Source organism: Sorex fumeus, unplaced genomic scaffold (genome assembly GCF_029834395.1).
Source record: "Sorex fumeus unplaced genomic scaffold, SorFum_2.1 ptg000007l, whole genome shotgun sequence".
Lineage (NCBI taxonomy): Eukaryota > Metazoa > Chordata > Mammalia > Eulipotyphla > Soricidae > Sorex > Sorex fumeus.
In genome coordinates, this window is record NW_026606064.1 from 55,841,520 (window position 1) to 55,868,801 (window position 27,282).

A 27,282-nucleotide genomic window follows, 5' to 3' on the forward strand; every position below is an offset into this window, starting at 1 on the left:
CCTAAATGTCTTCTGAAGTGACTCTGTCGAGTGACTAGAAGCAGTGCTGTTTTATTTCACTCCTCTAACAGATGCCAGACATTGCCATGATGTTTGTACAGAGTTGGAGGAGACTTAATGAGATGGGGTCACTTTCCAAGTTTTCTGTGCATTTAAAATCATACCAGAGCCGCGGTAGAACAGAGTCCAATATGATCATTAGCTGAGATTCTCAACTCCAGTTTCCAGTTGCAACATTGCTTCTTGGCAAACCTAACCCTTTTGAAAAAGCCAAGGCCAAGGAGACCAGTTTAAGACTAGCCCAGTGTGCAAAACATAGAAACATCTAGCAATTGAGAAAAACAATATAATTTATATTGTCTTCATTTTAATTTATGGGAAATGATTTCTATAATGCATGTAGCTTTATGCATTTTTGATGTGCACTTCATCTTTCATTTCCATTTGACCTGGTTTTCCTGTAATAAAATTCTGTAGATTTATAAATTCATGCTGAGAGCAAAGAATGTCATTCTCTTTCCACAGGGAATCTATTAGATGCAATATTAAAATCTATATATACCATTACAGAAAATTTGTGATTGATAGGCTTATATATTTCCCTGCTTTCATACCTGTTCCTCTTTCAGAGTTTATGCACTGAATTTTTATTGCTCAAAATTAAGCATCAATAAATGTGGCAACATTTCAGGCTGAGACTCTCCAGTATGAAATTCATCATAAAAAATGACAATGAAAATCTACACAGCACAATAAAGCAGCCCAGAGACTGGTTTATTTGGCATTCCCTGAATCACTTCAACATTTGGGTTTCAAAACTATTTAAGTCACCTTATGCTGAATGGGAGAATGTGGCATTCCATATGTAATGCCCAAATTTTTTTTTTCCCCAACATGTAGGTAATTAGAGTTAATGTTGTATGGCTATTTATTTTTCTTTCTGCCCAATTGCTTTGATCTATCCTCCAACTCTGAATAACTTTTTCTTGGAGCAGTAGAGCAGAATTCTTTCTGCTTCGCCAAACACACTTTGTTCTCTGTTGATCTGGTTCTCAAGAGCAGAGATAACTCAAAATCACTTAGATTTATAAGCAGATAAGACAACAACAGAAAAGGGGTTGGCTTTAAGACAATCAAAGCCCTAGAAGACAAGGTCCCACTGATCAATGACATAGACCAGGCTTATCATCACAAAGCAACACAGGGGGGCCTAGTGGCATCTTTTAGTCACCTGCCACTTAGAACTTGCTACTTAATGCGATTACACTTCTTGGGGGATAATTAAGTCTAGCAGAAGCTTCCTGGGACTATGTTAACATCAGTTGAGGGAATTTAATGTTTTTAAAGACCCTTTTTCCTGGGACAGAAATTTGTGATTCGGAGAATGGTGCCTGTCCACTTTCTTCTTCAGCCAAACTTCCTCCTCTGAGAGCATTCCTTGGTGAGCTATTACTATTAGCACCACCTACAGGATCTGTGGGAACCTCTTGAAAAAGTTATGTAACGTTTAATGTAGTGGAGGATTTATCAATAAGGCTATAATACCTGGGTTATCAGGGAAAGGACTAAGATGGTTATTTTTGTTGCAGATAAATGTGGCGGTACTATAAAAATTGAAAACCCGGGGTATCTTACGTCTCCTGGTTATCCTCATTCTTATCACCCAAGTGAAAAATGCGAATGGCTGATTCAGGCTCCCGACCAGTACCAGAGAATTATGATCAACTTCAATCCGCATTTCGATTTGGAGGACAGAGACTGCAAGTAAGTGAGAACGTCTTTGAACAGGGCGCCACAGCACCATCTAGTGGTCACAGATGTCTGAGGGGGATCGTCTGTGTACAATATGAGATATAAATGGATCCAGGAGGGATTCCAATCTAGGCCGGATCATATGTCAATGGTATGGAAATTAAATTATGCTAAGTGATTTCTGAGTTTCCCAAGCTAGAAAGATTATATTTAAATGTGTAATCGCTCATATTCCTTTTGCTGTTAACACTTTTGGTTTGGGAGCTCTCCTGTTAAGAAATGTGTGTTTCTATATATACGTATTTTTTTTTTCTGGAAAGGGGAAGAACTAGGAATTTAAACTCTTGCTTGCATTTTTATTAGGTACAGAGGGTAATTAACATATATTGCATCAGCAGACACTGAGATTGGATTTTTAAAACAAATCTGTGGCACATTTTGTGATTTAAGAATTGTATTTATCTTACTGAATTTGACATGACAAAACTAAATTGTCATTGAATAAAAATAAGGCACATAGGGTAAATCAGATGGGGGGGTTGTAGTAGATCAATGATTGCATATCTCATGGAAAATACTAGAAGATAATTGTCAGTGCACAATAAATAAAATGGGACTCAAATCTAAATCTGAGTTTGATCCATCTGCTTTAGTCTTGCGTTCTATTGTTAGGTTACTGAGCATTGATTTATGCCAGAGTTCATTATTATGAAAACATCCTCACTGAGGAGACAGTTTAAATTATATCTCTTACTTTCTATGATGAAGAACTGATGTGTAGGTTTTGCTTCTCCTGGAAAAGAAAGAATGCGGTGACATTGCAGGCAACTTGGGTAGGGTTTGTTTTTTTTCTCTGGACATGCAGCTGACCTCTGGTGTGTCTGTCCCTTTTGCTGCACTGCACACAGTGAACTTTCTAAAACCCGAATATCCATCTACACGGTTTCAGTGAGGGAATTTTATCTACATAAATCGCAGTTCTCAAGCTTCCATCACTTTAGAATGATTTGTTTTCCCAAGCATTAAAATGGGTCAGTTTGATATAACTTAGGACTGTGGACAGAGTGTATAGTCTATTCCTTCCTTAGATTGAAACACTATTATGCAGACTCATTCAATGTTGCATATTTCCTGTTTGCAAACACCTTTTAGGGAAGATAGAGAACAGACCATAGCAACAAAATGTTTTCAGTTGTAGAAGTCCTCAACAGCCTATTGGGTCAGTGGACTCAGGTTCACACATTTCAGGAAAATGACATCATCTGGTTTATTCAACATAATGGTACCTAGAAAATTAGCAGGAATTTGTGATCAATTTCCAAATAATCCATATATTCCTCCATGTAATAAAATGATGTAAATTTCAGTTTATTCTTTGCTTTGTGATTCAGGGGTACTCTGGGTTATTACATAGTTTTCTTAATTATCTGTGAAAGTTGTCATGAATTGAGTGTTCCAATGACTAGTAGGAAATGGAGAATTCATTGGAATTTTTCTTCTTCTTTGCTTTTTTTTGCCAATAGAGTGAAATTTTTACAATGTTAATCACCTTGATAAGCTGGAGAATTATTCTCTAATTGATTTTGTCTTTTTTCTCTTTTGCTTAATGACATTAATGATTTGCAATGCTCGAGCGGGCCCAGTAACGTCTCCATTGGAGACTTTGTTGTTACTGTTTTTGGCATATCGAATACGTCACGGGGAGCTTGCCAGGCTCTGCTGTGCAGGCAAGATACTCTCGGTAGCTTGCCGGGCTCTCCGAGAGGGGTGGAGCAATCGAACTCGGGTCAGTCATGTTGGCTGTATGCAAGGCAAACGCCCTACCACTGTGCTATCGCTCCAATAGAAAACATATTTAAGACACTGGATAAACAAAAGTAATAATATTATTTCCCCAAATAAAGTGCTATAGATCTCAGTAAGCTTACTTTTAATAATTTCTGATCTGAAAGTCATGACCAGGTATGTGTAATACACATACATGTACCTGTATAATGAGCACCAAATACCATGTATATAAGTAGTATAGTGTTCAGAGTAGTTGGTGCTTATTCTCAGTGGTGAGCTTAGTAACTGTTTAAGCAGAGAATCTAGGAATGGGGAGAGGGGTTATGTCCTGTCCTAATGTTTACAACTTTCTGTAGTCTACATACTCTCACCACAACCCATTTCAAACTTCCCGTGTGATGACACTGTGTTTAGACTTGCAGAAATGTGACAATTGTTTCTTGTGAGCCTGAGCAAGACGCTGTATAAAAGCCAATTACGAGAATCAATCTATGTGGGATACAAAGAGACACAGTAAGGGAGCAACAAATGGCCAAAAGCAACAGAAATGGAGAATTGATTCACCAAATGGAGTTTATGGGATGGGGGGTAGTCAGGTTTGAAGAATATGGGGGAGCTGGAATGGGAAGAGAAAATTGCCTGGGAGGGGGCTTTGGTGGAGGAAAGAAGGAACCTCGATAATGGGTCATTGGAATGGTATATATGTGAAACTATCATTAACTATATTGTAAACCATAGTATCCTGATTTTTAAAAGTTTTCTTTTAAAGGGTTAATCTATGTTAAATGCTTACAAGAGTGCAGGGCACATGGTCAACCTTAAGTTGTATTATGATGTCTGGTAGAGACTGCTGGCATTGGGAAGCCTCTTGTTTTCAGTTATCTGTTTGAAGATGATAAGAAAAATTATCATAATTTATGGCAAGAGAATTTTATACTGGCAAGGTACTCAAGAAATTGACATGGTCAAGAAGATTGTTCTTGTAAATAGCATAGGGGTTTTGCTTCCTTTTCTCAGTGCTGCAGAAGATAGTTTGAGGATTTGTCTTCTGTGAGAGTGCCATCCCCTGGCTAGCCTTGAAAGGTTGATATATTTAGCCGGGTGAAGTCAATGGGGATTATGGTCCAGGAAGATATCTTTGTGCCATGTTGTAAAGTGTTGCTCCCTGATTGTTTTATCAATAAAAATTCCAAAATGATAGATGAAGACCCACTTAAGACATTGCTATCACTGCCTTTCTAGGCTGGTCCACATGACTCCTGTTCATTGTTGAAAGTCATAATTGAGATTCTACAGCTGTGTTAATACAGCATGACCCTTTACCTCCCTTTGTAAAGTCCGTGAGAAAAAGCTATAGCTTTAAAATATACAGAGAATAAAAATCCCTTAAAAATCAGAAAAAAGTGCTCGCTTCGGCAGCACATATACTAAAATTGGAACAATACAGAGAATAGTATGGTCTCTGTGCAAGGATGACATGCAAATTCATGAAGCGTTCTATATTTTTACAAAAATTTGTAAGTCTACAGCTGTACCTCATGATGTCTCACTAATAAAAATTTAAAAATTAAAAAAAATCAGAAAACATCAAAAATTCTTATAAGAACAAATTTAGAGACTTCAAAAGTTTACATTGAATGTGTAAAAAGTTTTTGGTTTTCTTTTGAGTTTTTTCCTTGTTATTTAAGTTATGTATGAAATTCTGTTTGTGTTAATGTAAGTCAATTTACATCAAGTGAAGCACTTTTAAGGAGATAATAAAACTCCTCAAATAAGTCATAAACACATGGTTGTTTTTAACAATGTCTTCATCGATAGAACATTTACAAGTATGAAATGAAAAAGATAAAAAGTATTGGTCATGATGCGATGGTAACAGGATGATTCACATAAAATATATCCAACATTTTCTCTTGAAAATGCCAGTATTTGTACAACAAGTCCTCACATACTAAAGTGGATTGGTTTTTAGAAATTATGACATTGCGTGCAACAACTTACCATGAAAACAGGTCCTTGGATAACATTTTTTATGTATGTCTTGGTAACATATGTGGGGATTTTTTTGTGTCTCTGCTCATTAATGTTATAGCAGATGGACCTTGAATGAAATGATGTCATTGAGGGACATGCTATATAGTTAAGTTTGGCCATATGAAAACACAAGAAATTGATTCCTTAGCACATTTGTTATTGACAACCTATTTGAGGCCTAAGTAAACAGAATTTTTGTAGGGTGTGGGGAAGGATGAGTCATTAAATAAACCGGTACTCTTAAGGAAATATTTTTATTTAAACTTTATTGTTTTGCTTATAATTAAACATAAACATTATTACATAGTTATAACAATATAGTAAAATGTAAATAATCACAACTCTTTATGTGAATAGAACCATAGCTTACCCTATCCATAAGTGAGATATGAAATTGAACCTAAAAAGAGTTCTTACAATGGTTATCAAAGGGAATATTTCCTTAGGGAAAATAAATGTGTGAATTATGCTTGAGAGTTTTAAAACGCAACCATCTGTGTTTATACCTACACTGAATTGGGCTTTGTTACAAATAAGCAGCAAAAACACATTATAGCTCCCTTATTCTTTTATTGAACAAAGTGTGGTATGGATCAATCCCTTAATAGAGTAGTCAAGTGTCTGTCTGGAGGGCTAAGATTGTGTTAAAATTTCTAGTTAGATATACTGTCAGGTTTTATTGTTATGTTGATATAAGCTAAGGGCTAGAGACTGTTCTGAGGAGGAGGTGTTGAGGAGTGGAAGAAACGATGATTTTTCTTAAAAACCTCCATGTTTGCGAAGTGTCAAAGCACAGCTGAAAAGCAGAAAAGAAAAAGTGTCTTGCTGAGTATTTCTCAGAGTTCCTTGTACCTTGTAAATGGCTTTTAGCAGTTGCCTTGAGCGAGTCAGTTCTCAACTGCCCTAAAGTTTTCTTCAGTCCTAAGGCAGACATATTGAATCTCGTAAAACTTTATATCTGCATAATAAACAAGAATATCATTGATACAGTAGTTACAATTTATGGAAGTTTTCCGGTTTCCCAGCAATGCAAACTATCAGCATGATAATTTATAATGGTTTGTGACAAATACTGCTGAGCAAAGAGGTGTGTGGTTACATTCAGATCAGATGTCATCACCTGGGGAGCAATAAAAATTTCACAGACTTTGGGTTAAAAACATTAAGAAAACGAATGTGGAGCTCCAGAAAGAGAGTGGAAAAAAGAAGGTAGTATGGGGAAGGAAAAACCCAGTAGTGGTCCTCTTAGAGACAAGTTACTGACTTCAATGCCTGATTTGTCACCTCTTTTGAGGAATTTTAACAAGGCCCCAGACTAATGTAACATAGATGCTGTAATTTGGATTGTACCCCCTTCTTTGTGCCACCAATAATAAGTGTCTTTTTTTCTAATTCTGTGCAATCAAAGGAAGATTTTAATCTTGTAATTTCATATAAAGTTTAATTACAGTAAAGTGATAAACGGAAACGACATTTGAATTTGGAACTTTTATCGAATAAGTCACATTGCTTCTCTCAAACTACTCTTAATATTACTTCAGTTATTACAAACTTTGAAACACTGCTTATTTCATTTATTTTCACAGAATATAAGCTTGCTGAATGAAAATTAATCTTCCCTTAGTTTCTCAAATCTGATTATTCCTGCAAATGTAATTATACAGTGGTCACTGAGTTGTTTATTGGCAATTTGGGAAATATTAGTTCCGTTTTTGGTTTCCCCAAGTAATGGTTTCTATTTTGATTCTTTCCTTATTTACTTTGTCTAGAATGGAGCTTTGCATTAATTTCACATTTTTGACGGTTTCATTATAATATCATTTATCTTGATTATAAGTGAAATTTTTGGCTATTTTGCATCCAAGGCAAGTGTTTCACTTTAGCCCCAGTTCTACATTTTAGACCAAAGGAAATAAAATAGCTTATGGAATAGTGGGTAATTTTAATCCCAGAGACTTCTTCATTTTCCATATGAAAAATAGAAGTATGCACTTTTACTTAAGGTTTAATCTCCATATAGAAAGATTCATGAAACCAGTGTAAAGTTTGATAAAGTTTTATAAAACGAGTACATTCTTTCAAGCACCCCCAAAATAAGTCTTTTGAGTTTCTCTGAAGAAGCTGCCTTGGATCTATTTTAGTAATAAATCTGTGTCCCCCTGTTGTCTTGACTTATGTCATTCAGTTTTTATAAATTTACAAATCAGACAAACCTCAATTCTAGCTTTTCTAGTCTATATATCTCATTCTCTGCACATGGTGAATTCTTTGGAGATTAAAAAATGCACACTGACCCCTTTCTAAAAATAAAAAAAAAATTAAAAAAAAACACCAGCACAATTCTTTTAGAAGCATATAAATTTTTTTAGAGTCTGCAGTAGAAAAATCTTGTATTTATGGTATAGACTACTGCTACATTAGAATGAATACATGTTTTTATGTCTAGAACTGGCTTTCTATGCAAAGGAAATTCAGAAAAATCTTCCTATGTTCTATTTTCCTGTTCTCTTCATTACTGGTTCTGATGGCAACTGATTTCTCAGTGTGGAGGGTGACTTCCCCCCTACCAAGTCAATTCAATTAAAAAACTATTGAGTAGATAAGAATGAACCCTTCTCAGAATAACTGCTGGTCACTGCTGTTTCTACCACCTGCAGCATCCTTGGTCACTAAGGCAGATAATGATCTACTTTCTTCCTTTTGATTTTTTCCATTAGCACTGATTTAATTTGAACAGATCTCCATGTGTTTAATAAAATTAATTTTCTTTGTTATTTCTTATTATAAGCAACCCCATTTGATTGTAATGAATTTTGAGCATTACACGTTGCTTGTATGTTAGGCATTTCTGGATCTTAAAAGAAGCAGCCTGTGTAAGAAGCTGAAAGACAAGGTTAGTTGCAATCGTATCAAACTGAATCAACATGTGAACAGCACTTCAACCAGAGTTTACTTTGGGGAGAAGTCACTGAAAAAACTGATCCAAGTGAGACATATGCCTGCAGCCAGCATGCTTATTCTCAGCTCCTTTCTTTCCAGCATACGACTTGATAACTTGCGTGTGTGCTGACATACTTCAGAAAACGCAGACACACAAATACATATGTGCATGTATGCGTTGTATGCTTGTAAAGGAGGCGGCAAGATAAACTCAACTAATTGCCACATAATATTCATCAAGGCTGATCATTAAGCCCAAAGGACCAGAGACAAGATTAGTGTTCGGATCAGGTTCCAAATGCCTCTTAATTGGGTGTTTGTCATCAATCCTGACTGGAGGAGTGAGTGACTTGGCAGAATACACCATCACTAAAGGTTTTTATTTTCCCTGCCATTCTCTGCTTGATTGAACTGTGTCTAATATCTCCATCAGTTGGGATGGGCTGGGGTCACATTAACTCTGAAGTTGACTGTGAAGTGAACTCTATGCATTGTGCTGGCTTGAGGTTTAAGTCAGTCTCACAGAGAGCTTAGTACCTTTCTCTGAACTGTACTACATTCCGCCGAAGAACAGAGAGACAAATAACCTTTGGACTGTGTTCACTCAACTACCTTCTAACACTGTTTTTCTTCTCAGCAAGCTCCATATTACCTATGACCTATATCTTATTTTATCAATGTATTACTTGTTTAATTTAAATCATAGGTGGTGTTTAGAATGAAATGATCATGACTGATCCTTATTTCTGGGACTCGGATCTCTTCCTGCAGGTGTTCCCAGGGCCTTTGTACACACCATCTCACCTGACTTCCTCTCATCCACAGAGAGCCTCACTGTGGCTTCAGCTATCTGAGCCCCCCGTGCCCAGCTACCCTACTCACTAACTTTTCACCTTTCTAACTGAAGAAAGCACTTTGGGATTGATTCATCTTTTAAAGGAGAGCACTCTCAGAAAATGTGGCCAGCTTATTTTGTATTCATGTAGCAAATTTCTTCGACAAACTACCTTGTCTAGCCATCTAACCAATTAATTCTAAGAAAGAATTTAACTTTTAAAAACGTAGTTCCCATTTCAGTTAGTACTGGTAAAAGCTGTGCACAGTAATTTCAAACCAGTTGATGATTTTCTACTCAACCAAGACCTCTCTTATCTCAGGAATGAAAACCTAGGGGGACATATCTAAATTCTGGTCCCCTTTGGTTGAAGGAGTTTGAAAGCACCAATAAAGAAAATATTTCTTTGGATACTGATAGCAAGGCAGCACGAGGGTTCAATTTAGAGTTGGTTCAAGGGGCACATGAGCTACCAGCTGTCTCTAGTGATTTCTCACCAGCCCCCGAGTCAGAAAATGGATTTCTCTTCCAAACACTGCTTATTTACTTAATCTTGGGCAAACAGCAGATAAGTCTCATGCTCCCACAGCTTCCTGATTTGCAAAAGTTTGTAACTTTTCTATTTGCCATGGTCACTTGGTAAGAGTTAAAGAGTCTGTTTGTTCAGACACTGGGTTCTTATGAGAAACAGAAGACTTCTTTTTTTTGAGAAATAAACAGATGCTCTCAACTACTTTGTTTTATCTGGTCAGATTCTTGGACCAGCAGCTGGCCAGGTTGGAGGTGATAGCTTGTTGCATCTGGGATAGAACTGGCATGTTACCAAGCACACAGTCAGTGCTGGGCTGTAAGAAGAGGCCAACCATCTGCTTCTACAAGTTCCTAGGTTCCTTTGCATCATTTATTTATTGTTGTTGTTATTGTTCTGATTTGAGAGACACATCTTGTGATACTCAGGGCTTACTGTTGGTTCTGTGCTCAGAGGTCACTCCTGGCTGTGCTCAGGAACCATAAGTGGTGCCAGGGATCAAACTGAGGTCTGCTGCATGGAAGGCAAATGTGATACCTGCTGTACTATATCTCTGCTCCCCACCACAGATTGCTTTAAGAGAGACAGCAGAAGAGAGCCAGTCAAAATGGTCTTTGCTTGCCAACCAAGAAATACCATCAGCAGCTACTGCATTGTGTAAGACATGATCAGTGAAATGGCATGGAAGAAATAATGAGGTCAGCATTTCAGTCCTAGAGAGATAAGATTAAAATTAAAAGTGTAAAATTTAGAATAGCAAAGGAGGATGAAGAGGAGAAGAAAAAAGAAGTGAAGGAAGAGGTATAGGATGAGAAGAAGGAGAAGGAGATGGAGAAAGAGAAGGAGGCACTTTTGACTCAGTAAATAATGGACAAAAAAACACATAAACTTGGTAGTACCAAGGTTGACTTCATTTTATGTGGGATTACATTGTGTTTTGTTTATAGGAAACCCTGTGTAAATTAAGCCACAAATGTACCTTTTATGTCACTCATACTTTTTTGGTCCATTCGTCAATTATTTGGGAGAGTGAGCATTTATTAACAAATTTTGTCACAAAAGAGGTGACTAAGATGTGTTAAGGTTTTGATTCCTGGGTACATCCACTTAAAAAAAAGCTGGCAGCTCACAGAAATGACACATTTAATGTGATAGACTGTCTCAGCTTGCACTTTTGTTCCAAAACTCATTAGGTGAGCTTTGCCTTTTCTCTGTCTTGGTGTTTGCCTCTCCCTTGGCTAAGGGATTCTGTGAAGGAAGAAGACAGACAACACATCTTACTGATGTTTTTTACTTTCCACAGCCCACCAGGATATGATATATATATATATATATATATATATATATATATATATACACACACACACATAATAAACTCTAGTTTAATTGACAGTTAACCATTTTTTTAATGTTGGAATTTGAAAGAATAGAGGAGACCCTGAGGGATCAAAGGGCATGGTCAAACAGCAAGGGGTAAAGGCACTAGCTTTTCATACAGCCAAACCTGGTTGATCCCGGCAATGCTTATGGTCCTCTGAGCATTGCCAGAAATGATCCCTGAGCACCAAGCCAGGAGTAAGCTCTGAGCACCATCAGGTCAGCTGTTGTGCACAGTATCCCCAATTACCACTCCCTCTGCCCAAAAATACAAATTTTGGAAGGGTGTTATCAAAAACAGTGCTTCACAGAGGAGAGTCTGGTGTGTGATAGGCGATCTGAAAGAGGCCAGCAAAAATCCAGTGAAGGGCAAATGAAAAGGGTGTTTTTGATAAATACTTAAGAAACCTTTCAGGAAGGAATAATGGTGGCCAGTCTCAAGACATGGACGTTGTCAGTTTTACTTTTTCCTTTTTTTATTTTTGAATTCCCTCTCTCACTGGATCTTGAATTGTGGGAGTCTCCCGTTCCTAACAGGACAAGCAAGGCTGCAGCTTCCCTGGAGAGCCAGAGTCTTTGGAGCAGCTGCCCCTGTTTCACTGGGTGTGTTAATGCATTTCAGCCCTGATGATTGAGTCAAAATACTCCAAATGCTGATCTCATGGATTCTTCACTTCTACAAGTGGTAGCCTATAATTTTATTTTGTTTTTTGAAGGAAGGGTTGATACTGGGCTCAGGGAAGGGTGGGGTTTTTGTTTGATTTGCTTTGCTTTTCTTTTAGCACTGGTAGGAATTTTTCTGCTCTCTTCTTTTTTAAAAGAAAGAGTTTCATTTTCCATTCCTTTTAGTGCAGGGCCCATTTATCTGCAATTAGGGAAATTTCTGAAGAAATATTAGGATAGTTGAGCTCAGCCCGCCAAGATGCATCCTCATTTCCCCTTGCAGCTGTTCCAGCATCTTACCTGATGTGTGTGTTGGTTCATTAACTCCAGCCTGGGATTGCTGATTGTCAGGGGACACTGTGAGCAGCTACCTGTGAAAAAAAGTGTTGTGGGGAGAATTAGGGGTATGGGTTCTAATGGCACCTCTGCCATTCATTCCCCTTTATGAGACAGGGCACGGGGCATATGGCCTGGGTTGCAGTCTAGAAATGGCTTGATTATTACCTTGTTAATGCTAGGGCTCTGACAATGCTAATCAGTGTTGTGAGGAAGACACTCACCTTAGCACCCTGGGGAAGAACATGTTCTAGACACAACTTGAATTCATTTCCCCCCCCCCTTATCTTTCTGAAGAAAAAGAAACAAGAAAACTTTTCCATCTCTACCTTACTTCGTAGCACTGTACTGATGAGATCATGTAGGTGGAAGAGCCTTAGGACTACAAGAGAAATAGATTAAATAAAGCCTAGGTATTTCTATAACAGGAAGTGCATCCGTAGGTTTTGTTCCCTAAAATAAGTTCAGGCTGTAAACAGAAATGTCTGCATCCTTAGGAGGAGGCACTTGTTAATATTTCAGAAGCACTACACACAGCCACGACAGAGATAGTATCTAATGCTCAGCATGCATTCAGCAATGGCGATTTCTAAATGTCCTTATAAGAAGCAGCCTGGTTAAGTGTGTTATAATTGACATCTAAAAATCTAGATGGATGATTTCTGGGAAGTGTCATTGGAAGATGCTCTTTCTTTGTGTCATAAACATGATCGTAGCATTAATGGCTTGGGGGAAGGGGAGGCAATAATCATTCTCCCAAGGACTTAAAAATGCATCCACTACACTCAGACTTTCCTTAAGTAGCAAGACAGGAACCAATATTGTGGTGGGAATATCAGTGCTTCTCTATCTTCTTGACCATCACCAAATAGAACTGCTATATTCATGTCCACGAGAGAGGAAGCTTCCTGGATTTTCTAGTGTAAATTCGTAGAGGGAAAAAAGAGCAGCTGGGAAAATAAATATTTTTAGACAGGTGGTCCCTCCCTTTCTTCCCCCTTGTCCTTTTATTCTACTGCTCCAAGGCACTTGATCTTTGTCATCTCTTTCCCCCATTTCTGGTTGAGACAGATTTCCTGGGGCAGGGGAAGGGAGGGAGATTCTCCTGGGTTATGATGAAGAGCATGTTCACAGGAAGCTCCTTAGGATACAGCAGGTTCCTTGAATAACATTGTTTGTTCAATGGCATTGCATTGGAACATTGATGAGACAAAAACAATCCTGGCCAACTTTGAACTAAGTGACTTGAACCTGGTGGTTATGTCACTGCACTTAAAGCTGTGGTTTCCAAAAACCTGTGAAGTGAGGACTGACTGGGGCAGAGAAGAGATTACTATTTTGGTTTCTTCTCCTCTTTTTTCATTTTTGGGTCACACCTGTGATGCTCAGAGGTTACTCCTAGCTTTGCACTCAAGAATCACTCCTGGAGGTGCTCAGGATGCTGGGAATTGAACCCAGGTTGGCCGCGTGCAAGGCAAATGCCCTACCCACTGTGCTGTTGCTCCAGTTCTCTTCTCCCCTTCTTCAATGGTCATATATGACAAAATAAAATCTGCATCCCTCATAAACCCTCCTTGCTCCCTTTCCTTGGAAATAGCTATAGGTTTCTGTGACTGGCAGCTCCAGTTTGCTTTCCTTCTTGTGGGCATGAGTAAGTCAAATAGATTCTGTACTGTGAATTCTTCAGACTCAGGAGCAAAAGGACTCCTTCTTAGACCTTGCAATGCTTCAAACGAATATTCCATCTCTCTTTACCATTACTGCCAGGAGTATTGAAGGTGGTATCTGTAGGGTAGTGCTCCATTTCTCACATAATTCATTTCTGTCTCTTCCAATTAATTGAATGTTTTGCTCAAGTGTATTCTTCTTAGCCTCCAAATGCCCATTTATTTCTTGGTCCTAATATTTTCAACCTTTGTGAAACAGTTTACACAACTGATTATTCTTTATGTATTGGGGTTTTCTTTTTTTATGTCTCTTCTGATACTGTGTCACACTGGTTTCTTCTGTGCTTTGATTGACTACTTAATCTCATTTCTCCAAGACTTTTTCATTGCCCTGAGTGTCTTCTCCTTGAATTGACTTTTATTTGGTACTAACTACTCCTATCAGATAATTCCCAAATGTCTGTCCAGCCCTAGATTTGACCTAATTGTTGGACTCAAACCTCTAAATTCTTTCAGGATTATGTTGGTCTTCTAAATGATGGACAGATTGTTGCCACAAAGAGCAACAACAACAAAAAATACAACTTCACACTTTTCCTTATACATGACTTCTCTTCTGCCTTTTCTTTCTCTCATAAGGTCTTTTCTGTTTGTCTAGACCTGAAACTTTTGGAAGCCTTCTGGTTCTTTTTGGTTTCTCAAATCTATTTACTTGAATGTTTCTAAATTGCTTGTCTATTGTATCCCTTGTATCTGTCTTTTCTGTGACATGTTTAAAACTGTGGCTCAAATTTAAATTCTTGAACCTATCTCTGGTGCAATTGTGTTTGATTGATAATGGGGTTTTCCTCATTTCTTCTTAAAAATTCTCCATTTCCACCTTGTTTCTGTGTGTGTTCTGTCTTCAAGAAAGTAGTTCCACTTGTCTCTCCAGACTATCTTCTATAATTCTCCCATAGTGTCTAGTAAAAAATGACCCCTTAGAGTTCTTCAAACTGATCTCTGCTCTTCACCTATTCCTCTACTGATAATCAAAGGGCAAATGCTCTCATCACCTATCTTATGTCAAGGAGTAGCACATCTTCCTCATTTCATCCAAAAGAATATTCATTAACCCACCCAATAACTAACTATGTACTGAATGAGATCTCACTTTCTTTGTCCCTTTAGAAGACCTATGAAACCTGCTGTCTGCCTCATTCATATGATACATATAACACTTCATAAAGCTATAATATTTCTATTTGGTAATCTTCCCTTAATTCGTTCCAAAAACAGAGACTGGTAACTATTTTCTGCTACTCGCAAAAGCAAGCAGAGGACTTTGTTCATAGTTGCTGCTCAGAGGATATTTGCTGAATGAACTGAACAGTTGACATCTAACAAGTCTTCTCTAGCCTGTGCATCTACCACAAAAGATCCAAGTCAGAATTTTAGAAAGAGTTCTTAGACTGAAAAAAGAAAAAATATACCCACTTCTCAGGAATGACAAACTTTATGTTTTCTTGGAGATTAGAGTCAAATTTACACTTCCTCCCTAATAAAAATCTTTTATTTTTACTTACTGACTGGGTTTGGAGACTACCACTAGCAGCACTTTGGAACTATACCTGGTTTTGTGTTAAGGGATCACTTCTGGCAGTGTTGAGGGGACTATAGAATGGAACTGGGGTTGGCTGCATGAAAAGCAAGTAAACGCCTTTCATTCTCTAATATCTCTTCAGCCCTAAACGTACTCTATGTTTAAAGGTCTCGATTTCTACATAGGAATTACTTTAGCCAAGTCTTTAAAATATACAGAGGTTGTGCTTGCCTGAAAGCATGGATTTCTATTTCACAGTCATCTCTATAATCATTTTTGGAGTTCGAGGCATAAAAGGTATTAACATGGAAGGCAAATGTCCTGGTTGCTGAGTGTTATTTGACATCCCCACAACTCTTGGGACTCTGTGTCACAACTCCGTAAACTTTGCCTATTGTGTATTCATACTGGGCTCACATCCAAACCACCTTTACATAAATTCAACACCAATAATTTAGAGCCTTCTTCCGTTCCAGCTGGCAACCCCCATAAGTGCACAATGTTAACTTCAGAGCAGGCTTGCTGGGGATGATGTATAAAGGGAACTTCGTCATTAAAGAAATTAACAGGGGATGCAACCCAGGCAGAATGGGGTCACTGTATTAGTCTGTGTCAACAGAAAAATGTCATGCCCTGCCATACCCTGAGTTTTAGTATAAAGATGCTCACCTGGACAGATACTAAGCTAACTCTGGGACATTGGCAATATGGCTATACAGGAACATTTTCTGAAATGAACAATAAAGGGTTTCAACAGTTCCCTGCCTCAGACCTCTGTCACCAGTGCAGTTTCCAAAGAGCTTCCTAAAAGTTTGTGTCACGAGAGACTATTGTCAGTCTATGAGGAAGAGAGAAAGCTACTATAAGATTAGGGGTCTGGAAGATGGCTCCGTGGATTAAAGTACTTGTCAGGCAAACATGAGGTGTAGAGCTGAAATCCTGGTGCCTTGCCTACATATCTGACAGATCTTCTGTTTGGGATCTTTGATAAGAAAGGGTTGAGAAGATGGCTCAGTGGCTCAAAACATGACCAGGAAAAGCATGAGGTCATGAGCCTTATTCCTAGTGTCACCATATGTTCAATGGAGATTCAGACTTCCCCACTGCTCTCTGGGATTCCTTGGGATGGATACAAAAAAAGAAAAGAAAGGGTGAAGTTTTGCAACAACAGGGATGCAAGATGGGGGCAGAGAGGTAAAGGTAATAAGTCAGAAGGGGAAAAGATAAATATTGTATGATTTCACTTATATGTGGGGTATAAAGAAACAAAGCAAAGAAGACATAACCAAACAAAAGAATATCTTTGGATTATGACCACAGAAGGGACGTCAGCATAAGGAGAGTAAGAGAGGGTTGTAAAAAGGGATGGAGGTCTGATGGGTTATGGTGGAGAGAGACTGATATTTTGACATGGTGTGGTCACATATTTGAGAAAACATGCAATTGTGTTCCTACAACATATACTCTCTTAAGCACCATTATTGCCACAATAAAACAATTTAATTAAAAACAAGAGGAACAGACAAAGAAATTGTAAGTTCAGATTTATGCTTACAATAGCAAGTAAACCTAGCCAGCATTTTACAGCTAAAAAGTGACACTCTACTAATACTGAATTTTTTGAGATATTTCCAAGTGTTTCTGTTATCTATCTACTCTAGAAATCCATAGCACAACCTCATTTTCACACGTCTGGCTTGTCTGCAATCATGGAATGGAATGACTTAAGTGTTGAGCTCTTGGATTTTATAAGGGGAAAGATAAGAGGAGCTGAAGTATAAGTACCACCTGATTGTGCTGGACAGTATTTCTGCTTTATACTAGTCTTGTGTCGGCCAAGTTTATGATATCCTCAGGAGATGGGCTTTGTCAGGGCTGGAGAGATAGTACAGTGGGTAAGGCACTTGCCTTGCACACAGCTGACCCAGATTCAATCCACAACACCACATATGGTCCCCTGATCCAGGAGAAAGTCTTAAACCTCTTTGGGTATGACCTAAACTATTGTACCTCACTCCCCCCACCCCCCCAAAAAAAAGAGAAAAAATAGGAGCTTTGTAGCCCTGTGGACTTAGTGAATATGCTGACCTTGGTGACCTTAGTGAATATATGACCCTGAGTTCTAGAAGTGACACATCCTCCAAATCATTGCGGGCTCAAGTATTTAAACTTTGTGGACTCCCCTTTCTTCCTATGACACGGGACCAATGGGCCTGTGTTTTATTAAACATTTTGGTCTCTAAACAGCAGAATTCTCCTCTCAGTGGGAAATCTTGTGACCATAAAGCAAATTCTAAAGTTGTCATTTTAAATGACTCAACCTAGCCCTGAGCTCTGAGCCTTTGCTTTGACCTTTCACAAGAAATCATCTGCTTTTTCATTCTTTCCTAGCTCTAAGCTATTTCAGATAAGCCCAGACCCTCCCTGCCTTTTTACAACACAGTCCCTTACCTTCTTATTATGTATTCGCGCCAAGACATGCATTTTGTGTCGATTTACCTTTAAATCACATCAGCTATATTAGGCTATTTTGGCTGCATCTATTCCAAGGAATTGTCTGTTTATTCCCCCAATATCTTAATCTTAACCTTTAATGAAAGTCTTTTTTTAAAAAATCTAACTGGTTTTTTTTTTGAAGAATTAGGAATAAGAACTTGGTAATATTTATTGTTTTCCTACTGTTGGATATAATAATATTCATTGGTGGTGGAAATTCTGTGTAGGAATGAGCTGTTTGTTCTTTAAGCTGGAATAACTACAAGCCAAGTTCAAGGTATAATTTAACTGCAATTGATAACACGGGTATTAATCTAAATTTGGATTTGATTGTTAACACTGAAGTAGCTTTTACCTTTTCTTTTTGTTCAGTGTAGCTTGTTAAAATTAGATTGTAAAGAATAGAAATTATATTGGGAAAAATACAAAGGCATGACAACAGCAATTTTGTTAATGAATCCCACCTCACTCTTTATGTTTCCAGGCAGTGGAAGCTGTGTAATAAACTATGTATCTATTTGTAAAATACTCTCGAATTAAGGCGCTTATTCAGATGCTATTGTAAAAATAATTTTCTGAAATTGTGGTCTATCAACAGGAGATAAGATGGTACTTTGTTGTCGCCTGCTGAGGCCCATTATGAATATTCTATTTCAGAAGCAAATCACACTGTAAATACCATGTTCAGATTCATTTAGTCCCACAATAGTATTTTTGCAAAGGTGCAATTTTATAATTTGACTTAGCATTGATAGCACATCATTCTTCAAAGCTCTTCCTAACCACTGCTTAATTCACACATCCTTGGGAAATTGTTTATTTGTACCAAATTCATTTCACAATGAAACCACCAAAATGCATGAAGATAAAACCACATGCTAAAGGCTAAACAGGGACAGAGAAGTGATTAAAACTTGCTGTCCTTTCAAGAGTGTCCTTTACTTAGCACATCTAACTAGGGGCACTTAGGAGCACTTTAAACAAAGATGTGTTACCAATAAAGATAAAATCAGGCTATCAATGATTCTTTGACAGTCAGTAAACTTGGCTTTAAAAAAATAAATTCAGGTCATTCAAGTGCAAATATAAACAGGACCTTAAGTGAATGAATGTATTAACTGTGTGTTTTTCCTTTGTTTGGTCTTCCTGAGTCATGTTTTCCATTCAGGCAAAAACATATTTTTGAACATATTTTTGTTCAAGCAACAGTGGAGTAACTTCTGAAGTTATGTAAATAATCCCCAGCATTAATTGGTATATGTCTCATATTTCTAAACACCATGATTCTTTAAAAAAACCTTAAACTACCACTGCTATTAATTTTGTCATTATATCTTTCGTGGAACTGACCTTGAGAGTTAAACTACTCATATTTTTATCAAGGTGGTTTTAGGGTCTGGTTTATATACTGACTATATAGGCCCTAGGATTGATGGTGAACATTAAACATTAATGGTGATGCTATTAAACATTCATCATGATCCATTTTCATATAAATATATGTGGTAATAAATTAAAAAATTACACTGGAAGTTGGCCTAAATTCATGCACTTTACAAAATATTGCTTAGGGACTTGAGAGATAGTATAGGTTTTCTATTCTATATATATATATATATATAGTATACTATATTACATATATAATATATGGGAGCGATAGCACAGCGGGTAGGGCGTTTGCCTTGCACGCAGCCAACATGGCCGACCCGAGTTCGATTCCTCCGCCCCTCTCGGAGAGCCCGGCAAGCTACCGAGAGTATTCGATATGCCAGACACAGTAACAACAAAGTCTCCAATGGAGACGTTACTGGGCCCGCTCGAGCAAATCGATGATCAACGGGAGGGCCTTTACTTTACTTTTACTTTAGTATATTTATAGATATTGTATACTATCTATTGGGATGGAGCAATAGCACAGCAGGTAGGGCGTTTACCTTGCATGTGACTGATCCGGGTTAGATTTCTCTGCCTCTCTTGGAGAACCCAGCAAGCTACTGAGAGTACCTCACCCGCATGGCAGTCTGGCAAGCTACCCGTGACATATTCAATTTGCCAAAAGCAGTAAGTCTCACAATTTGTTGTGAGATGTTACTGGTGCCCGCTTGAGCAAATCGATGAACAATGGGAGGACAGTGCAGTGCTACTCTCTATTGGTATATTTATACCAATATATCTATACTACCCAATACTACCAGTAGATGTGTATTGCCTTGCATGCCTCCAACCCTAGTTTCATCCCTGTTGCTGTACATGTTATGTACAGTGTTACTATGCCAGAAATGATACCAGAGCATACAGCTAGGAGTTGCCAGGTGTCCTACCCCTTCCACTGCACCCCATACATTTTTGGATGCCAAAATTCACCCAAGAATGAGATTTTGACTATTGCCTACAAGATCATTCATTTGTCATTCATTGATCATCTAGTATGTGCCAATTACTCACTAGTAGTAGAACAGTGAACAAAAACATTGTCATCCCTTGCCCCAAAGGAACTATATTCTAACAAGAAGAGGCTAAACAAGAGAGATCTGTTTGGTCAGAAAGTGTCCTTTGTACTACTCTCTGTGCCCTTCCAGCTTGCCAATCCTCATTATCTTCACCAGCAGTTCCACAGTGAGCTCACATGGGACCTGGTTCTTGCTCCAAACAAGATGCCTATAAAAAAAAGTCTGGCTGAGGCAATTGTTGGCTGAATGTCAAGTTTCAGGTTGCTCGTCTCTTTACTTGCAGCCCTCAGTGATTCCGCTCTCAGCTGGGCAACTCTTAGTCTCCCAAGTTCTTTCCACCCTCAATCCTGAATACTTGCTCTCTGAGCCTGGCACTCTGAGTTTTGTTGTCATTTGAGGTCTTGCTTTCTTTACATCAATGTTAGGTCCCAGACCCTTCATCTTCTCCATAAGCCCCCTGGGACTGCCTCCAGTAAACATGGAGAGAGTATACATGTGGCTTCCAAAGCTTCCCAGGATGACTTGGGGTTGCTGTAAAGTAAGTTTGCCAGAAGCTGACTCAGCAGGGTAGCTGGGAGTATGGCCTCTGGATGATTCATATATGGAGGAATCTCTCAGTAGGGGACTGAATGACATTGACTACAGCTTTTGGGAGGTGGTTTATAGTCCTAGCAGCCATTTTACTGGCTTTTCAAGTGTCACAAAGTAAACAAAAAAGATGGAAGAAAATTAGAGGAAATATTTTCCACCTCATATCCCTAGCCAGTGTAGAAAATGATATTTTTTAATAAGACTATTTATAGCTAAATAATTATTAGAATGCATTCTCTTAACAATTCTTTCTGGTCTTTTCCCACTAAAGATCCTATCTACTTCCTGGAAATACCTAAAGGTAGTCAAAACTTTTAAAGATATTTTCAAGGATTCATAGAAAGAGCATAGTCAGGGATGGGATTTGAAAGAAGCCTGAGAGTAAGATATCAATGATTATTTTAGTGATTTCATTCATGTCTTTTTGTGTTCCTTCAATTTGGGGCCATACTTGGTGGACCTTGGGAATTATTCCTGGATTCCATACTCAGGGATCAATCCTGGTGGGACTCAGGACCATATGTGGAACAGGGGATCAAACTCTAGTCAGCTGCATGCAAGACAAGTGCCATACCCACTGTACTATCTCTCCATCTTATGGATAGCTCCATCTTTGGATCAAAAAAAGTGGCATCAATGATAGAAATACTGGGGCTGGAGAGATAGCACAGCGGGTAGGGCGTTTGCCTTGCACGCGGCCGACCCAGGTTCGATTCCCAGCATCCCATATGGTCCCCTGAGCACCGCCAGGAGTAACTCCTGAGTGCAGAGCCAGGAGTCACCCCTGTGCATCGCCAGGTGTGACCCAAAAAGCAAAAAAAAAAATGATAGAAATACTAAGAAACAAAACAAAAATAAGACTGTTTGCCACTTTTCATACAAACCATTCTACTGTTGAGATAATTAAGATTAATATGGACCAAAAAGTGTTAAATATTTAGTTTTAGTTGTTTTTGGTTTTACTTCTTTTTCTTTAATTGAATCACCATGAGATATACAGTTACAAAGTTGTTCATGATTGAGTTTCAGTCATACAATGTTCCAATACCCATCTCTTCATCAGAGCACATTTTCCTTCACCAATGTCTCCAGTTTGACTCCCACCTGTCCACCATTTAGTTTTTAGAGAAGGAATGAAACTAAAATTAACTTTTCAAACCTTTCCATAGTCATATCAAGGATGACACACATATTTAACAGTAGTGAGCATTTGCAGTACTTTGGGAAGCATGTTGAAAAGGAGCAGTCTTACTTGCCAGAGACTTGAGAAAAATATGTTAACTCAAGTGCTACAGACATGCCATGTTGGACCAAAATGCAGAAGTAGCTCCTTGGGAAATAGGCTCACCACAGAATGATGAAAAAGACCTTTATTTGGAACAAGCATTTTTGTCAATGAAAATGGCTGGTCTATTTTGCACAAATAGAGAGCTGTCAGAAATTAATTAAAAAATCTAGTTATTACTGAAGTCCAATGAAAAATTTTGAATTTCTTTTCTGGTTTTAAATAAGATACACTATGTGTATTCTATAGTTCACTTTCTTAAAACTCAAGGTTTGCAGATTGTTTTCCATTTTTATTTATTTATGTTTTTATTTGGGGGCCTCACCTGGCAGTACTCTCAGTTTTCTCCTGGCTCTGTGCTCAGGGATCACTTCTGGTGGGCTCAGAGGATTATATGGGGTTTTGGGTGTCAAATCCCTGTTTGGTCACATGCAAGATGAGCACCCTACCCTACCTGTCATTCTATCTCTCCAGCCTTGTTGATTATATTTTAAAGTTCTAACTATTTTGACATAGTTCTAAGACAATTTTTTTTCTGTGATATGGTCAATTCCACATTCTCTTTTGTGCCTGTATGAATCATGTGCACCCTGAGTACATGTGTGCACATTGTAATGAAAACATTCTGCTTGCTTATTATTCCCTTAAATGCTTGCTTGAAAAACATAAGGAAATAAGTCACCCATAACTCTTTCACTCAGAGAAAGATCTGTGCTTCACATCTTTTATTGTTAGCCTATTTTACTTGCATTTAGTAATAAAGATATCTTTTCCAAAATGAGATGTTTCTTTATAGCTAGCTTTTATCCTACCACTTCTCTTAAATCACATTTTAAGCTATTAAGCCCTCAAATGATTTTTGAAACGTGTCTTTAAATCTATCACATTATCATTTCAAAATAGACACTTTTTTATCCACACTGCTAGGAATATCTAGATTGTTTGCAATTACTCAAAGCTAGAAGTAATTTTTGAATAATTCTGAGATGAGTATCTGTATGCATAAGACTTTATGTACATGAGAGAATTTCTTTAGAGGAGGTGTGGCTCCCAAACTGAGCAGGGACAGTATTGATTCAAAACAAATGACTACTTTGCTTTAGGTGGTAAGTTATGAGTCTTGTGACATTCCTTTTAAAACCACATCTACATTTTAAAGGAAATTGATATTTTTATGACCTAAACTGATAGTTAAAACTCGGAGCTGGCTCACTTCCGGAAAAGTATCAGAGAGTTCATTCTTTAGCCTTTGCTGGCAAAACAACTTCTGTCTCAACTTCTCATTTCTCCACTACAGTGAAATAAAGCTTCCAGAAACAAAAAGCAAATAAATGAGCATGATTGTTTCAACAAAACATTTATTAAAACAGGCAATTGGCAGATTTGGTCTGTGGGTCGTCCTTTGCCACACTCCCTTTCTCAACTGAAAATTTCGGCTGTTCTATGAAAAGATCCAAATCTGTGGCTCTCAAGAACTGGGAGTTGGGCTCTGCTGAAGGTTTGAGCTGGTAGGTGTGTGAATCCCGGCTCTAGGCTTGAGAAGCAAGTAAATCTGCTTTTGTTGCAAAGCAATTTGGAAACTAAGCAAGAAAGCATTCACTCAGCCTGTTGTTTCAACATATGTAGAATATAGAGACGTCTATAAAGTTAGAACTCTGTTCCTTCTCAAGCAGTTCAACCCTGCCTTGAGTCATTGTGTGTGTTCGTGTGTGTGTGTGTGTGTGTGTGTGTGTGTTTGTATGATTTCTTGAGAAATTCACTCCATCTTCCTCAAAAGTAGTCTCGTCTATGTATACAAACTAATTTTACTCAATATTGATTCAATCGGGGCCTCTGTCACTCATTAATTCCAACATTACTGCACATTCCTAGGAAAACAAAGCTTGAAGCTGGGAGGAAAAAAAATCTGAGAAATCACTTTGTTCTCATGAAAACTACTCAACAGGGAATATTTTTCCCAGATGTTAAGCATACAATTGTTTTTCCTTAGGTGACCCTTTGTAGAACAGCTAAAAGACATTATTGACAACCTTCAACAAAGGTGTAAAACACAAAAGAAATAAACCTAGCATAATTTCTTAAATAATACTGTGGTGTCATAGATAAATCACAATTATCTGTCAAAGAGACTTGTAAATTGACCATAAGATAAAAATGCTTTTATCACATTATGTTATCGGTCACCTTGTTCCCTTCTGATTTCTGAAGAATTTTCAATTCAGAATCTTCCTGGCTAGTAAAGAATAAGGTAAATTACTTTTTTGGCCCTAACATAGCTGCATCTCATGTACACACACACACACACAGTCACACACACACTCATACTCTTCTGACTCCAAGAATGCACAAGGCTTGGCAAACACCACACCTGAAGTCCAGCAGTGGTTTTTATGCTCATTTTTTCCTGTCTGTTTTATTTATACTAGAGAGACAATGTGAGCTGGATGTAGGCAGCTCTCTGCTGACAATCCGAAGCAAGCAACAGAGCACTGGACAAGATGAATGTGATTATAGAAAATGAGTATAAATAATAACTTTTAGGCACAAACATACCAGGCATATATAGAGTTAAAATTTTGATTAGAAATACTTGAGGGTAAGATACTTCTTTTCAGCTAAAAACCTCAAATCCAATCAGATATATAAGGGGTAAGAGCACACCAACTCTGCTTGGGACCTACTCCTATCTCTGTGCTGGGAGGTCGCAGCTACTGATGCTCAGGGGGCTTTGGGGTGACAGGGATTGAACCCAGCCTCGTGCATAGAAAGCATACTCTAAGTCTTTTGAGCTCCCCGGGACCCATAAAATACATGCTCTTAAAGACGTGTAGAATGTTATAAACATACATATACCACTAGGCAGCCAGCTAAGACCATAACCCTATATTTATATTCAACCCCTCTATTTGGTGGATAATGAAACTAGGGTTTTAACAGCTAGTGACTTGCCCAGTGGGTAGGTGAACAGTGCAAACTTTGTCCTCCTGAATCTCAGGACAATGAGTTCCTCACCCCTTACCCTCCCTTTTCAGCTGTTCTCTTTTCCTCCTGTTCTCCCAGTAATGATATTCATGACTTGGTGCTTTGGGACGTGTGCACCCCTATTGTAACTCTTCCTTCAGGTGGTTTTGAACTTATTCTGCATCACCTTCAAAGGAAAAATGGGGACTAATTGGTAGAAATCATTATCCTGTTATATCTTGGTCAACTTTCTAATTTTCACGTAATAGACTTTCATAAAATTTGCTGCCATGTTTCAACCTAAGCTATTTTAACCTAAGGGGCATGCACATATAAAAGCTGGTTTTAGTCCATTATATGTGTTTACTCATATCAAATTAATTAGTTGCCCAAATATGTGATGGCAAATTTTCAAGAGTAACTAGTAAGATTCCCCTAAATTACTCGTTTAGGGTGATCTATTATTATGTTTGGGGCCACTGTCACAAAGTGTTCTTTTCTAGTGTGATAGCATGACTCCATGCACATATTTCTGTATCAAATCACCATACAATTACAAATAATTGACATCATTGCTTAAGTTAATGGAAGTCAGTCTGGTGTCTAGATTTGTACAGAGGCTTTTGCTTTGGGGGTATGCATTGTGTAGACTCAAAACATTTACCTTTCTGCTCTATTTCTTCTCTGGTGAGGGTCTATCTGAGAAAGCAATGAGCTTTCCTCCAAAAGTTTCTAAGCAATGGCTAGATGCCATCTGTGAACAGAGCCAATCATTTCTGCAAAGATTCAGACTTAGACAGAATTGGGTTCACAAATAAAGGGTGATGAGCAGATTGAGTACCAGCCGCATGGTCATTGGGTTAGATGGAGTTATTTTCATTTCATTCCCCAGAGCATGTAATGAAAGACATAGCTTATCTCAAAGCCAAGTTTAAATTGGATAATGGTATTGGGACATTGCTAGGGGACAATCATCGTGCAGTACAGTTCCAGTGCTCTTGGGTGCTAAACAGCAAAGAAACTACTACAGCAATCATTAGTTTTTTAAAAAAGGCATTGTGGGTAGGAGGGGTCCTGGGGAGGAGGACAGAGATGGCTGACTGAGAAATCTATAGAAGAAAAAAATTGCTACAAGTTTTCCTTAGAATGTGCTTGTTTGTTTCCCATTCTCTTTGTTTTCTTTTTTTAAAAATATCTGGCAGTGATGACATAATACTTCTGGGAGTTGATTCCACTGAAACAAAGAAAAGTAAATCAGTGAAAGAAGAGGGAATGAAGGCGAAAAATCAAAAGTATTTCCATGAAAACAAGTCTTGGGTCAACTCCTAAACTAATTATTGTAATGTGTTTCAATTATTCTCAATTGTTTGGCCTTTGTTCATAGATTAACCAAATTACATTTAGTTATTTCCCCAGGACAGCTTCATACCATGAAGGAAATATTTGTTCCCTCTCTGAGTCAGTTGGATTCCTCAATTATATCTTGATGAAAAAAATAGTTTGTCAGAAAGTGAATAAAAGATAAAATGTTCATTTTTTCTTTCTCATCATTGGGTCATTACTTGATCTTCCTCAATAATAATAATAATTTAAAAAACCTTGAGTGAATATCATAAGCCAGTGCATTGGGAAGTGGACACAGAGTAACTAATGCCTTCCTTGCCTGTTGTCCTTGAAGGAGTTATAATCAAAGGGAGTGGGCAGGTCTTGTAAATGGTATTTCATAGTTTACAAGGTTAGACACTATTTTGGTGTGTAAATAAGATTTTTTTCTAGTTACTCTGTTTTGTTGTGTGGGCAGCGCTCCATCTTTTTCCTGCTATTTCTATACAATTTAACCTTGACTTTCTTATCATTAACTTTCAACCTCTGACATAGAGATCCTGAATTTGACTGGCCATTCCCTGAGTTTTTGCCTCTCTCATTTTCTTATAATAATGAAAGTTGGTCTGTCATTGGAAACAAAATAAAGCAAGGGGTAGTCTGAGTCCCTGAA

General features: G+C 38.0%; 1 protein-coding gene and 1 non-coding gene across 4 annotated transcripts in view; both read left to right on the forward strand.

Annotated features, from left to right (window-relative positions):
- NRP1 (neuropilin 1) overlaps positions 1 to 27,282 on the forward strand; it is a 162,982-nt gene that overhangs the window by 4,809 nt on the left and 130,891 nt on the right. For all 3 annotated transcript variants that reach the window (XM_056131531.1, XM_056131525.1, XM_056131539.1), the window contains one exon: positions 1,590 to 1,764. In XM_056131531.1, the coding sequence (XP_055987506.1) occupies positions 1,590 to 1,764 (175 nt within the window). The remainder of the gene's footprint in view (positions 1 to 1,589; positions 1,765 to 27,282) is intronic.
- On the forward strand, positions 4,944 to 5,047 carry LOC130017014 (U6 spliceosomal RNA). Its single transcript, XR_008791310.1, has one exon. It is a non-coding gene; the product is annotated as a U6 spliceosomal RNA (small nuclear RNA).